At 39.5% G+C, this 14,451-nt stretch overlaps 2 protein-coding genes across 2 annotated transcripts in view; one reads left to right on the forward strand and one right to left on the reverse strand.

Annotated features, from left to right (window-relative positions):
- The window catches only part of LOC126562922 (non-structural maintenance of chromosomes element 1 homolog), a 260,347-nt gene that overhangs the window by 54,180 nt on the left and 191,716 nt on the right, over positions 1–14,451 (forward strand). The gene's annotated exons all lie outside the window — the stretch shown is intronic.
- On the reverse strand, positions 5,155–6,353 carry LOC126563334 (endocuticle structural glycoprotein SgAbd-8-like). Its single transcript, XM_050219969.1, has 2 exons — positions 6,342–6,353; positions 5,155–5,517 (listed from the first exon to the last, which is right to left on the reverse strand). The coding sequence occupies exons 1-2, from the start codon at positions 6,351–6,353 to the stop codon at positions 5,155–5,157; spliced, it is 375 nt and encodes a 124-aa protein (XP_050075926.1).

Genomic DNA, 14,451 nt, shown 5'->3' on the forward strand with positions numbered 1-14,451 from the left:
ACGCATCGTCGTCTATCGACGCTTCTGACATAGTTGACATCGGACACTCGGTACGCGTGTTGTCCTCAACAGCCAGAAAAAAACATATTGATGAATATGCTTCGATCTGCTGCCGTGGCTCCAGCCTCAACCAAGCAGAAGGATTGTCGTTTGAGAAAATTTACCAGCAAATTACAGCCCGGCTTGATGGCACCGGCACCATATTGTGCACACTGCAGTACACCGGGCGTGAAGATGCACGGCTCGCTTTCCTTCCAACACGGACCGGTTCCCGTCGGCTCCACCGGCACTGCATCCTTTCTCCCAGCATCGAATCGCTTCATCTATTCGCTTGAAGGCCGCTCGGTACGATAAATGGTTAAATCAAACGATGCCACTTGAACCGGTGTGTGTGTGTGTGAGGAGCTCGGCATGTAGGATCGGGTGCCCCGGTGCGACGCTTGTCACATCAATACAATGTATTTGCTCATTAGCATGCCATTTTGTGTGTCGTTTTTCTTTCGTTTATCAATCGAATGTCCACTTGGAATCGGATCGGAAATACCGAACACGTGTAATTGTGCGAGATGAGTCGTAAAATGTAGTGTATTCGCTTACTCAACTATTTGCACTACTAGAGAAAATTTCGATAAAAGATCGCGCTTTTATCTAAAGATTTTAAACCGTTTTCCAATTACATCAAGAAGAATTCAATATGACTCACATGCTTCAGACCAGTCGTTCTTGAGCCCTGAATGAAATTAAAAGTTATCTACTTTCTTCGTCTCGTCGCAAGCCGGTTGGGTTCGCCATCGTTTCATCATTCACCAGCTCTTCAACAACGCGATCGCATGCACCGTGGTTGCCACCCAAACCGTTCCCAAATTGCGTGGTCGTACCGTTTTATGTGCAATCGATTGAATCGTCCGGCTGGGCATCCTCTTTCGCTCGGTCAGATTATTGTGGGACATTTAATATCTTGCCGTCTTACAATTTACACGCGAATGCGGTGTAGCGCAGCGATCGAAACGATGACCTGGCAATGGGGAAGATTCACCCGTCATCGTTCCGCACGATGACCTGGTTCAACTTTACCGCTTCAGCACATGGCTTAAATTCTGTTCCCTCTACACGATCGACTCAGCGACTGCATTTTCTTTCGTGTACCTCTAGCTTACGCGCTTTTCGCAATCCTTCTCCTCCTCTGGGGTCGGCTGTCCGAGGTCGTTGGTCCACCCATGTTGTGGCTTCCTTTTTTTCAGTTCGTAATCATTACTTACCAATGGTAGTATCTTCATCAACATCTTTAGTGAGCCAACGCAGAGGGAAACCCGAAACCTAGCCGGTATTGCACTATGGATCAAATGGAGTGTGAAATGTGAATGAAAACAAGTATCTTGAGTTGCTTACTCTAGGTGTGAGGAACATATCCAATGAGTAGAATAAATGTACGCTCAGCATTGAAAGGAATTTAGATAAATAATTGATAGATTGAGCAGAATTGATGGTATAAGAATTTGTTACTTTCTTATACTATCGTAGCCATCCCAAGTCACTGATGTTATTTGTAGATTGTTTGTGTTATTTATACAAAAAGGGAAGAGTTTTTGTTTACTTAATTTTATTTATAATTTATCAGCATGTTTAGCAAGGAAACTTTGTGTTTCACCTATGAACCATATTCTACGAACTGCGATGGAACATGCGCCTGTGAGGTATGCAATTTGCATGTTATGTTTCAACCGAGCAGGGTTGTGCAATCTTTGCCAAGATAATTATTTATTTCGTTCAGTTTCTATTGGTGTTGGATTTTTAAAATTACTTAAGTAACATCTATCTTTAAAAACTATGACAATACACCATTGAACCATTGTAATTAAATATTTTAAAATTAAAAAATTAATTTTTTAAACTTTTTTACAACTTTAGTATCATTATGTTTTTATGAATTTTATGATTATAGCGCATCACTGAAGGCAAAGTTTATATGAGCCGTAGAATAAAACTCATCATGATGAGTTTATAAAACTCATCATCATAAAACTCATCATGATGAATCATGATGAAATTTGCTACTAATAATGGAAGTAAAAAAAGTATGTATTTCATATATTGACTGTCGATTGGATATTATTGTCGGCCTATAAGCCATCTGATTTTTTTTTAATTTTTATGTTAATGATCTTCTTCCTGGCTCAACGATGTACTAGGGCATGATCACGGTCACGGCCATGTTTGAAAATGTTTTACTTGTACTGTGATCAATTTGTCCTCTTACAGCGATGGCAATCCTTTTCGAAATAATTGAAGTAAGACCATGAACCCTACTTACCAAGCTTTTGATCCCTGAGTTCTTCCAACATGGACACAAAAAGCTTTGCATGCCGCTTTTTCGAACTCAAAGCAGCGGATCAAAGCTTAAAATGTATGCTGTAACGTCTTAAGTTTCTTTGGTTTCGTGAAGAAGTTGCTGTCATATAACGCCTCAGTTTCTTTTAACGCAGCTCATAAATGAGAGAGAGAGAAAAATCTAAACAATCATTCCCATTGTAAATATCAAATCAAGCAGCATTAACACGATGAAACGTTTCGCCCATTGATCACAGCAACTAATTCGTAAATGATATTCATACACGAATTTCTCGCTTCCAAACACTGGTTTATGCATTTCATGCAAATGTTACTCACGGTGATGCATTTTCACACCATATGCTAACGAAGAAACTACAGACATCCAAAACACAGCCTCACAGTAGCAGCTTAATGTTTTGTTTCCGTTCGTTTCATGTGTAAGCGTTGTGATTTCTGGGATGAATCAACACCGGAGAAGCCATTGAGTTGTGATAAAACAAATGTGTTTCTTTTTCTTATCTCGTCATTCTCCTTTTATATCCACATATTCACTTTACCAAATCGCATCACTAAATAACATCTATTGGCAGACGGTACACACACACACACAAAAGTTCAATCACTTAGCAATAATAGCCCGAGGGTAAAATTCGCAACCAACGCGTCTGATAGTAGTTGGAACCTTTTCTTCCCACTACGAATCACGCGACTTTGACAAATTGCAAAGGTAACACAATTCTAACCGCTATCACCTTGCTATCCCTCCCATGAAGATGGTGCGGTAAAAGACTAAAGATGATCTGGTTGCTTTTGATTTTGTATCGATTTATTCAAATCAGCCATTTAACGGTTTCCGGACGAGTGCATGAAAAGGTCTCCAGCGGTACGGAGGTGGTGCCTGCTTGCGGTGGAAACCTTGCAAAGGTCAGCATTGCGTGGATTCTACGTCTTGGGTAGTTTCGGCCGAAATTTGAGGTAACGGCAGTGAGCTGTTTGGATATTGCTGTTGAATTTTGTTTGAATTTTATGGGCTAATTTTTTCAAATATCAATTTAATCGAAGCAAAACCATTCAAATTTTACAGGAAACATAAGAATGATCTTATGTTTTCCTTATTGTAGTTTCTCTTTTACACTATTGCTTGACTAGTTCGATTTTCGAAAATGTAAAATCCAATTAAAAATAGATTCTATCCTAAATATCATATTGATTATAAAAATTAAGCATATTAAGACCAGCAATCGATTATTGCTCCGAATTTATTGTTCATCAAGTCATCCTCTTGTTACCCTTTAAGTTCTCATTTTTAAAATCATTTTATTACTGATAACGATTAATGACAGTAAGAGACTCTGAAGTCCAATTCCAATACGTGTAGTTATTGAGGTTGCATTATTCATCTTTTGTAATATTTCTTCTGCTCTCAATTCTTTTTTTTTTTTTTTGGGACAGCTTCGAATAGAAAATTACCTTAAAATTGTAAAAGCTTCTCATGCTCCAAATAATTGCATAAATACCATGAAAAAAATTAGAAAGCATTCAAACAACACCGAGCATAAACGAAAGTAAGCAATACCAACGTATCATTACGAGCATTCCATCAATCCAACTAGAAGCCTAATAACATTGGTACCTGTCACCTTAGCAATACTATCATTCCTTAATTGGTTGTTTAATTAATGGTTTTCAGATTGCAGTTTGATTGATACACTGCACAGTCCCAAGATACAAATAGAGTACCAGTAACAACTTGATTGTAATCATTTTATCGCACAAACCAGTCCGGCGCTGGTAAATACACTTACCAAGTGAGAGTGCTTTATTTCCATAATTTAATAAGCACCTGTAGTCAAAACACAGTCACCTTGGACGTGAATGGTAGTGAGGTGAGGTGATTCAAAACGAGTTTGCGGTGCCTTGGGCGTTTTGCGTTGATAAGACGGACCGCGGTTAACCATTTCTCTATTCAAACACGTGCGTTTTTAAACGAAAGACTTCAACGATCAATCAAGCGAGGAACGTCGTTTAGTAACGCCCAACACACACGCATGGTTTAGGGTTAATCATTTAAAACTCTACTACCGAATGCTTTAAAACAACCGTCCAGCTGGGATATCACGCTCCCACCGAAAGTTAAACATTTAAAGAGTGTGATTTATTTTTATGTTGCACCCAACCGTTCAACGCCGTCACCGGTGTTGGTATCAAATTTCACCTTTGGCGTCAAAAACCGATCACCCGCAACGGACGGAGAATTGGTTGACTGATCGTCAAGAAGCATCATTCGGAGTAGTCGATTCATGCGTCATGATTCATGATTCATGTGTCATGCGGTGTCTCTGATGGTGGCACATGAATTTGAGCGATAAAATAAGCTACCAAATTGACTGTTGGTCTGCTAGATATCTCTCAGGTAATCAGCTACATTGACGTTGTTTTAACTGGAATGAAATGTTGGAATGTTTGTTTACGGAAGCATGCCTTCATTTAGTTTTGCACGCTTAATTAGCCCACCTACGATGCTTTTTTTGTTTGAAGAAGGATTCCAAAGAGTTTGTTTGTTGAATGAAAGCTTGAAATTATTGATGAGCTCTTTGTTAATTTTTTTCCTAATTTAAGATATTCTTTCTTTTTTATTAAAAAACGGTAAGTTTAGGTACAATTAAAGATTTTTATATTTTTATACAAATGTGCATCGAGTATTGTCGGGTTTTCTTGTATCACTAATGGCCAGTTTAATGTGGTGATGAGGTAAGATTGTCACGATCTTTTCGTAACGGTGGCAGTTAACGCCTTCATGGACATTCTTGCTTCTCTCGTACTTTACTTGCCACCGTTCTGGCTTGCCTGTTTCGCCTCGATGTATCGTAGCGCCCGCAGGATATAGTCCGGAATGGGTGGTGGCGTCGGCAGATGGACACCTTGGGGATGGAATCCATTCTCGTCGGCGGTGTAGGTCAGCACAATCGGTACACCATCATCACCGACCCATGAGGCGGATCCTTGCACCGACTGTCCTCCGATGCCACTTTCCTCTGCCTGAATACCATTGCTGGTGGAGTATTTGTATGAGTAGGCGCCGTCCGGTTCAAGGCGAGATTCGTGCGTTAGAATGTTGGCCGAAGCATCATCAGCGGCAGGAGCAGCCAGCGCTAGAGCGGCAGCCAGAGCAAGTAGGGAAAACACCTGGGAAGTAAGCATAAAGAGCATAATGATGTGTGCGTGCATACATGAGTTTAGCCATTAAAGTGACGATTTTAATGAGCTGACGAAAAAACCGAGCATAAAAAGATACGATTTAGAGTGTCGAAGGGAACAACCAAGAAACCGAATTACCCACATAACGAGGCAGGTGTTCATGGAGATGAGTTTCATTACTGACACAATTTGTAATGTGGATGTACTTGAAAGATTAGGTTGAGATAGTGCATACCACACTCATGGTAATGAATGAGCTCTTTCTATAGGAGGAGTTGATGAATCAGTTACTACAGAAACGAAGTATTAGGCACAAGTAAGATTGGCAAAACAATTGACAAGCGTTCTTGTTTTATTCCCATAGAACGGCCTTGTTGCCATATTATAGTATGTTTTAAGTACATTTTTAAGTCATTTAACAACTTTACAGTAAAACAAAAAAACTAAACTGATATTCAAATTTCAAAAAGCATTAATTCGAAATTTTAGCATGGTTAACTGGTTGTGACTTAGAACTTGAAACGTAGAACTCCAAAACGTAATATAACTACATTAGAAAACTTTCTTTTTTGTAAACTAGCACTTAAATTTTCTCTTGAAAAACCTTTAATAAATGAAATCTTTTTAGTGTTTCACTGTTTGAATGTAGAAAAACTGTAAGTTTCACTGTTTGACACATTTAAATTAACACTTAATTAACATTAAAACCAATCAGTAACTTTTTTTATTGCATAGTCCATTGATGGTGATTTTTCTGTATATTTCACAACTTCAGTATGTTAGATCACAATATTCCCATTTCTTAAACTCACCACTTTGAACATTTTTACAAAAGTTTGTATTGTCACTTGTTTCGGATTTAAGTTAAACTGACACCCACTCACGCTCACTGTTACACTGTTTCGAGATTTGAGTTTTGCGCTTGATGCACCGAAGCAGACGACACTGGCTGACTGACTTGACCGAACCCGTCCGACATCTTTATATATTCGCGGGATGGCTTAGAAGATAGTCCAAAAACTCGCCACAATCTAATCGCCGCTCTCAAAGCTCACAAACACAGGGCATAATGGATCATGGGAGCTACCTACAGCCGATCCCCGATGGTTCGCGTAGAACACGAGTCACCGCTTTGGGGGGAGCGCAGAGGTACGAGCATCGATGAGCAAAGTTTGGTATGTCTGATGGTGGAGGGATCCTGGTCCGATGATAGTGAGAGTTTGCGGAAGACGGTATGCACGACAGAGATCGAGGGTCAGGAGCATTAGGGGATAGGATGCTGACCACGGACGGCGTTGACGGGCAGCAAGCGCGGAACCGCATGAATGGGCATCATCTCACAACGTTCATTCACAAGACAGTTGGCTTCTGTGATTTTACTTCATTTTCTTAGTAGCTCACAGAGTTCATCCGCTGTAGGGTGGAGTGAGCTCGAGCTGCTGACGATTCTCACCCTTGAAAATGTTTATTTTGGTGCTGATCATCGCCAGTGGCTTTTGTTGTGGGGCTATTCCGATTATCGCTTACCATTTCTTAGTTGCATTCAATGCATTAAGGAAAATGTAACGTTTGAAACTTATTATAAATTTAAAAGTGGGTAATTTGTGCTATTAAAATAGATAACTTTGCGTATGTACTGTATGTATGTATGTAATGATACTTCATGACTTTCAATGGAAAGTAAATTAAAAAATTTAAAATCTAAATTTAAAAAAAAAAATATAATTTAGGTTATAAATTCACTATCAATAATCAACAGATCGAATGATAACTTTATTTAAAAATAAAGATTATCAAAAACTATAAGCATTATTAAGTAATAACATAGAAGTACAAATTCAACATATTACGAAACAAAATTGGAAATCAATTAACAAATAATGCATGCAAAACCTCAAAATATATTGCATATGCTATTGTATAACAGTCATTGAAATTTATTTAAAAGAAGCAAATTATATAAAAAACTAATAAAAAAGATGAGAGCGCGCCTAGCATGAAACGAAATGGTTAAACAAATTGTAAATAAAACAAAACCAAAACAAGATCTAAACAACATGCTGTTGCAAGTAGTCCTGATTCGCTTTGGACACACAACCTCATATGTGTTAGACCAAACGATTTAGCTCAAATCTATCAGACAGCTTGCGATGCTTAAACTGGATAATCCTTTCCCTCTAGCGGATTACCACAACAAGTCAAAACAGATGTACTTATAGCGATGACACAATCCATTGAAACCCGATCATCAATTCCAGCACGGATGTAGGCGATTATCAGATTATTCTTTCACACATAAAAAGGTTTCGCAATTAATAGTCCTACACAAACCGGAGCATCCCAATTTCTTCAGCGCTCGATGAACGATGTGAAGCGTTTGTCATTTAAATATAGAACAGGATGAGCGTCATGTTAGTGGTGGGAAAATCCACATCACTTTTCCTTTCGAATCAATCACCAAAAACACTCGAACCTGTGATGGAAGCTATCACCGGTGGCCAGCGTACACGACTGCACACCCCACGCTGAAGGTCATGCGCCAAACGCGTCTCGTGCCGTCCAGCTAAAGAAGCGCGCTGGAAAACACACAATACCCACCCCTGGCACAGCATTGTGAGGCAGCAATTTTTATTGGATTTCTCATCGTAAATTTTCTTTTATCTGCTCGCTGACTGCACGAGATGAGCCGATCGGCATTGGCAGTTTATTGGGGGTTGTTGTTGTGTGTCGCCTGGCTCACGTTCCTCGGCGCAAGCATTAGCATTCGAGTTGAATTTCACACACCACTAAACATCGTTGGCCAGTGAAAATAAGCAATTCAGCTGGAATCTTAGGTTGGCGTCCAGCGATGGAAGCGAAAGACAATGAGAGGGTTGAAAAATTACTTCCTGGTGGTTTCATTAAAGTGCAATTCGGGAAGTGTTTAGCCGGTCGATAGCTGATGCCGTGGACGGCCACGAAGGAAGGTCTTAATTAAACAGTAGGCGGTTGATCGACGTTCTGACCTTATCGGGGTCATTTATTTAGAAGATTGCTCCAGGGCGATGGGCCTTTGAGCTATGGGCCTTCTTTTGAGTGGCTTCTACCCCATCTTCCATCGGTCCCTAGCTCATACTTCCTTTTACAAAAATATTTGCATGTTTACTAGCATAGGAATTGGTTCTAATAAGTTCTTCCATTCTTTGAAACTAACGCTAAACCATCAGCACAAAACAACACCGATCATGTTTCAACGAAAGGCAACCATAAACTAAAATTTGTAAACAATGCATACCGCACGGCGTATTGCTCACTCAGCAGTCGCATTTTCGGAAGCCCTAAGCAACTTGCGTTCCCATCATAAATTCTCACTTATGACGGGTGGCTTAAAGCAGCGCACTCGGTTAAAACAGGGCGATTGGAACCGCAGCGGCTGAAAATTAAATGCCGTGTTAATTAGTCGTCAAATTCTGCAACACCTTTCGGCGATGGGAAATGATGGGCAGAGATCCTAAAGAAGTCGGCATAAGCAAAGCAGAAGCAAATAATTGCTTTGTTATTGTCGGGAAAGAATGATTTCGATGCAAGAAACTGTTAAGTCACAAATGTACAGAAAATGATTTAAGACAGTCATAAGGTTTTAGTAGATCATTTTCTGACATTTAAATTTCAATTATCAAATTTTTTAATGTCCTATAAAAAAACGACTAAAAAAATTGAGCAGTTAACTCGTTTAATAAAGCTATGACTTCTAATATGGAAACCATCGACTTTAATTCAGGAAATAGCAAAACTCGATACTTCTACCGGCATTTGGTTAGCCAATTATAGGCCGAGCCATCCTATAGGTCATATTCATGCCAAAAATATTTTTCAATACCTTATCGTTCTTCCATTACGGAACTAAATATCATATCATCTACAGCTACGCACCGATCATCTCCAACTCGCCCAAGATCGCCATCAATGATCACCATCTTAGGCAATATTCAAATCTTCTTGCCTTCGAACTCCGAACTTTTACGAGCGACCCGTTTCGGCCACCATAAAACCATAAGCAAAAGATTGCAAAAATAAAACGTTCCTCGACACGTTGGCAATACACAGGAGAGAAAAAAAAATCTCCCAAACCTCCCCCAAACAAACACACACACTACCAAAAAGACGATCCAGCGCAGAACGATCGATACCAATTAGCCTTGAACTATGCCACGGTTTCGATATCGAGCAAATTCGTTTCGAGAGGCCAGTAGGCGCTCTTTTGGGATTGGATTCCTGTTTTGTTTCGCCTTTTTTTTTCGCGCAACTTTAGTCCCTTTTCCCCCCCCAAAGACTTCCATCTTTACGGCAGGGCTGATGAACCTGGCCGCGTGATACAAAACCAAAATAAATAAACTGGTGTGATAATAAATGGCGGCACTGATTGGCAAATGGTTGCCAAATGGAAGGATTTACAAACGCCACAAGATTGGACAGTAGTCGCAGTAGTCGGTATGGCCTTTAGCTTGGGAAAAGTTGTCCCACTTGTACGGGCGAACGAATCCCGCTCATTAACCCAAATTGCTCATCCTACCGCCGATGAGACCGTCGATCATTCTGTCTTTCGCTGCAACGACGGTGTGATTGACGAGAGTGGGGCCATGGTTTATTCTTTTCCCAATGGTTCTAGCCTTTACCTTTTTAAAGTATTTTCGTTAAAGGAATGATAGACCTGCATTAATTAAATGTTAAATTATAGAAATCAAATACTAAAGTGAAAAATGTACCAAGAATCGATTGAATCTACATCCGCAATACAATGTATACATATTTACTAGGTAATATGTTAAAATTAACCTAGATTAATTTATATAACCTGAAAAACTGTTGCTTCGAGCTCTAATACATCAATTTTTGTTGATAACGGCAAACAGTGATTGCTCGGAATAAACTGTTCAACAATTTTTCTAGTTCGCAATAGCTGAAAGTAGCTGACGGTGCTTTTCGCACGAAAAACCATCCTAGAAGATTGCTGCGGATGATTTGAATTTACTGTACATTAAATGAATTTATCAAACTATAAGTTTTATAACGCATTAGATGTCAGTCCAGTCTTCTCGTCTACTCAAAAATGTCATGGGTTCTGGAGGACAGGCATTTCTCCAAAATGGACTGAAAGTTTCCCCAAGCAATCGTATTTGAACAGATTTTTGAAAAACACTTGCGTTGTTATTTTGAGTTCATAGTAATGAAATGGAACTATATTCAGGAAAAAAAGAGATTGTAAAGTACACGATTTATTCTGGACAGACATTCCCCTGGACAGAAAAAGGTTGGTGCCCAACACTTTCTTTGTGGTTTTAGTTGAATCCAGAGTGATTTATTTGAATTAATTGAAGGAAACGGGAAGAACCTAACAGGTTCGGAGCACATTTCTCAGCACTAGTAGATACGTTTCAATTCCAATAATCTCCAAATGGATGTTTCTTATCTTTTCATAAACTTATGGATAATATTAAACCTCAAAGTATCGATATAGGTGACTACTACTGGACACAACTACTACTCCGATGATATGCAGCAAACATTATTCAATTTAGTCATTAAATGTCAAACATGACCTAGATAGACGATAAGCCAATTAACATGCAAATTGCAACAATCTTCGCCCTCGTCTTCCCATAAACAGAGGTCAGTTTTGGCGAAATTGATATCGTCAACAAAACAAGCAAAAACCGAACTGTTATAATTGCTTCGATTATGATAAACATTTAAGATGATTTCGCATTCAAAATCATGCGCATAAGCTTCCATTAATTGGTTACGCATATCCTATCTACCTACGACACAATCGACTGCCACCCACTACCAAGCCTTCTTTCTAGTGACCTCACAAACAGTTTTCAACTCAACCTTCTTGCGATGTTGAATAACATCGAAACATAACCGTTCGGAATATTGCTGCAAGATCGAACATACTTAAAACATATGAAAAACACTCATCCCTAAATTATCATACAGTTTATTAGTCGGGCAACAAAAACACAACATTCGATCGATCGATCGCTCAGGATGCCAGTTCGTAGACAAGGATGATGTTTTGTACGCTATTCACCATAAAATAAGCGAGATCACTCCATTCCACCGTTGGTCGGATTATGATTTACGGTCCGCTTTGGGGTCGATTTCGGTTTTATGTTGCATTTATTTATTCGATATTTTAACAATCACACACACAATCGTTCGATGGACGAGGACCGTACGCGGGGATCGTTAAATGCGCATTAGCTTTTTGGGTGGTTTTTTTTAGTGGAAATGGGCAATTTGCGTAACCCATACTCCGCTGTACGATAAGGAACGATAAGGGACAGAAATATGTTTTTAAGGAGCATTATTACAAATTTTTAAGCGTTATATTTGAGAGTTTTGAAGGAAATAAACACTTAAACACCCGCAACACTTAGCTTTACCGATCGTTTAAAGTACAAAATGTTTCACACTTCGAACGACTAACGTTCGGCATCACTTTAGATTAACACATCCGAATCAATCGATTCCGTGCGCCTTTAAAGCCCGCCACTTGATTGGCGTGAATCTTGGATTTGCCGTGGCATATTATTTTATGAGGACAACCTAATCGAATTAGGTGTGACATAAAAACTGAGATACGACAGACATAAAGATCGTTGTTTTGGATATTGGTCGATTAAAAGCTCAGCTGACGATGATAATGATTCACTAGGGTTGAAGCACGCACACTCGTGGCTGTGTACGCGTGTTCGTGTGTGCTTCGGTGCCAACTCAGTGGACTGTTGCGTGTGTCAGACGATGCGAGTGAAATGGCGGCAAGGGACGCACATTATTCTGTGGGAAATGTTAACCCAACAAACTTTTATTGCCTCGAGAAAAACGTTAAATATTGAAGTGACATCATCCCGCGATCGCAGGCGAGTGGCTCACGCATGGTGTGGTTCATGCTGGGTGTTTGCTGCTGGTGTTTCCGGTGCTTTTTGGTTAAAGGAACGTACGTGTGTAGGAGTGAAGATGATTAAGATAGTACGAAAAAGGGTTTGCCAGAGGTTTTTGGAACACAAATGTAACTTGCTTAAAAATCAAGGTTGTACCATATTCTCTTCGGAATTGTTTAGCAATTTTAAATTGGAATTTAATGTTTGCTCTTTCACATCGTAAAAATCGACCTAGAAGTTTTTTTCCCCTTTTTTTCTTCGATTCCGTCGACACCCTGCGGAGTTTCAGTTTCAATTCCCCGTTCACTGTGAGACAGGATTTCCTTTTCCACCTTAAGTGGTCTTAATTCCAACGCACCCTTGGTGACAGACGAAACTTAGCAGCTTCATTCCGCTGCAAAGCGAATTTAATGATTAACTTTCCTGTGGAGGAAAATACCAACGACCCTGCTGTTGTAGGTCGGTTGGTCGTAAAATTTTGCATCGTTTAGCTTAGATTTCTGTCGCGAAATGTGTGTGTTAAACAGTTTTTATCTCATCAAATTGTTGCAAAAAAAAAAAGAAAGAAACAGTTAAACCATTATGTGAGGTTCCTGTTGGTCACAAAATATGCATGCTGATACTTCAATAATTTTACAGGAAACGGGCATAGTTCAAACTTGAAGACATTCGAATGTTTTATCACAACACATTTCTCATAAGTCCAGCTCCGGTCGGATCGTTCTAGTTTTATCGAATCATCAATAAGCTGCCATTAAAAAGTTAACTGAAACTGAAAGACATTAGAATGTACGGGCGTCCTCTGTAGCACTTTTCTTATAAGTCAAGGAGCGGTCAGACAGTGCTTGGTTTGTTGGTTCGTGAGGGCTACATCTCTGCATTAGATATTTTGTACTTAATACGATTCCAAGCTTCAGAGGCATCAACAGTTGGCTTACGACAAATTTTTCGAATTCTAACAGCTATGTTTATCCTAGGTTTGCTTTTGTGTTGAATTCAACAGATCCAGGGATCAATACAACGCGTTTAGCTTTCCTTTCTTCGTAAAAAGATTGATTTTTTTTACCTAAAGTAGCTCGTCATCAACCGAGTATGTCCGGGGTAAGGCAAGGAATAAGGAGGAAATGCCTTATAACTATGGTTATAGAATTCGTTCAACACAAGCGGTGTTGACAATACGGCACTGGACCGTCATAATTAATTATAAATAAAATAGTAGCTCGTCACGATGCACTATTATTTCGTTCGGAAATTTAACTAGTAATGTGACTAAATCGTTCAGGAAAATGTAAGAGTTGCAGCTGTTCATAAATTGTTTTCATATTCTATGCGCCTTGCTCCAAGCCAAGCTTTAAGTAGCAATGAAAGAATCGTATTTATTTACAGATCATTTGGTATAGACCTTTGACATTGCTTAATCCTGCCAGTCATCCGTCTCGAATGTTTGGCTCTTTTACCGCTTGATGATGCCCATTCTTGTACTAGATATATGAAGATGTGCAACATATTATTCGCTAGGAATTCGGAAACGATCCTTTCTGAGTGAGGTATGCGCGGAATAGAGTTTGATGTCGTGATAAAATTTGTCTCAGATATCAGTTTTCAAGATTTTTCTATTTAAGTGAATGCTAAAACTACAAAATCCTACCTCCGTTCACATTTGTCTTTTGCAAGACGTGTCCAAGCTTAAGCAACTGTCTAGCACCGATAACATATCCTTTGACCTATGGAGCACCATCAAGACCTCTTTCTGTCACTTTCATATCGCTGTCACAGCTGTCCGTTCCCTCCATTCCCTTCCACCATCTAATCGTCCTAAAACATCGAACCATTTTGGATCATCCGCATCACATGACAACCCTGACGACACTCCTGATTTATGTTCCCTGGATGGGTATCTTCCAAACAAAACGTTCGTTTAGGTTTCGTTGTCTCCGAATAGCAGAAAAAAGGGGTCCGCTTCAGTTTCGACAGATGGGTTCCCCCGCGTCCGAAC

Source organism: Anopheles maculipalpis, chromosome 3RL (genome assembly GCF_943734695.1).
Source record: "Anopheles maculipalpis chromosome 3RL, idAnoMacuDA_375_x, whole genome shotgun sequence".
Taxonomy (NCBI): domain Eukaryota; kingdom Metazoa; phylum Arthropoda; class Insecta; order Diptera; family Culicidae; genus Anopheles; species Anopheles maculipalpis.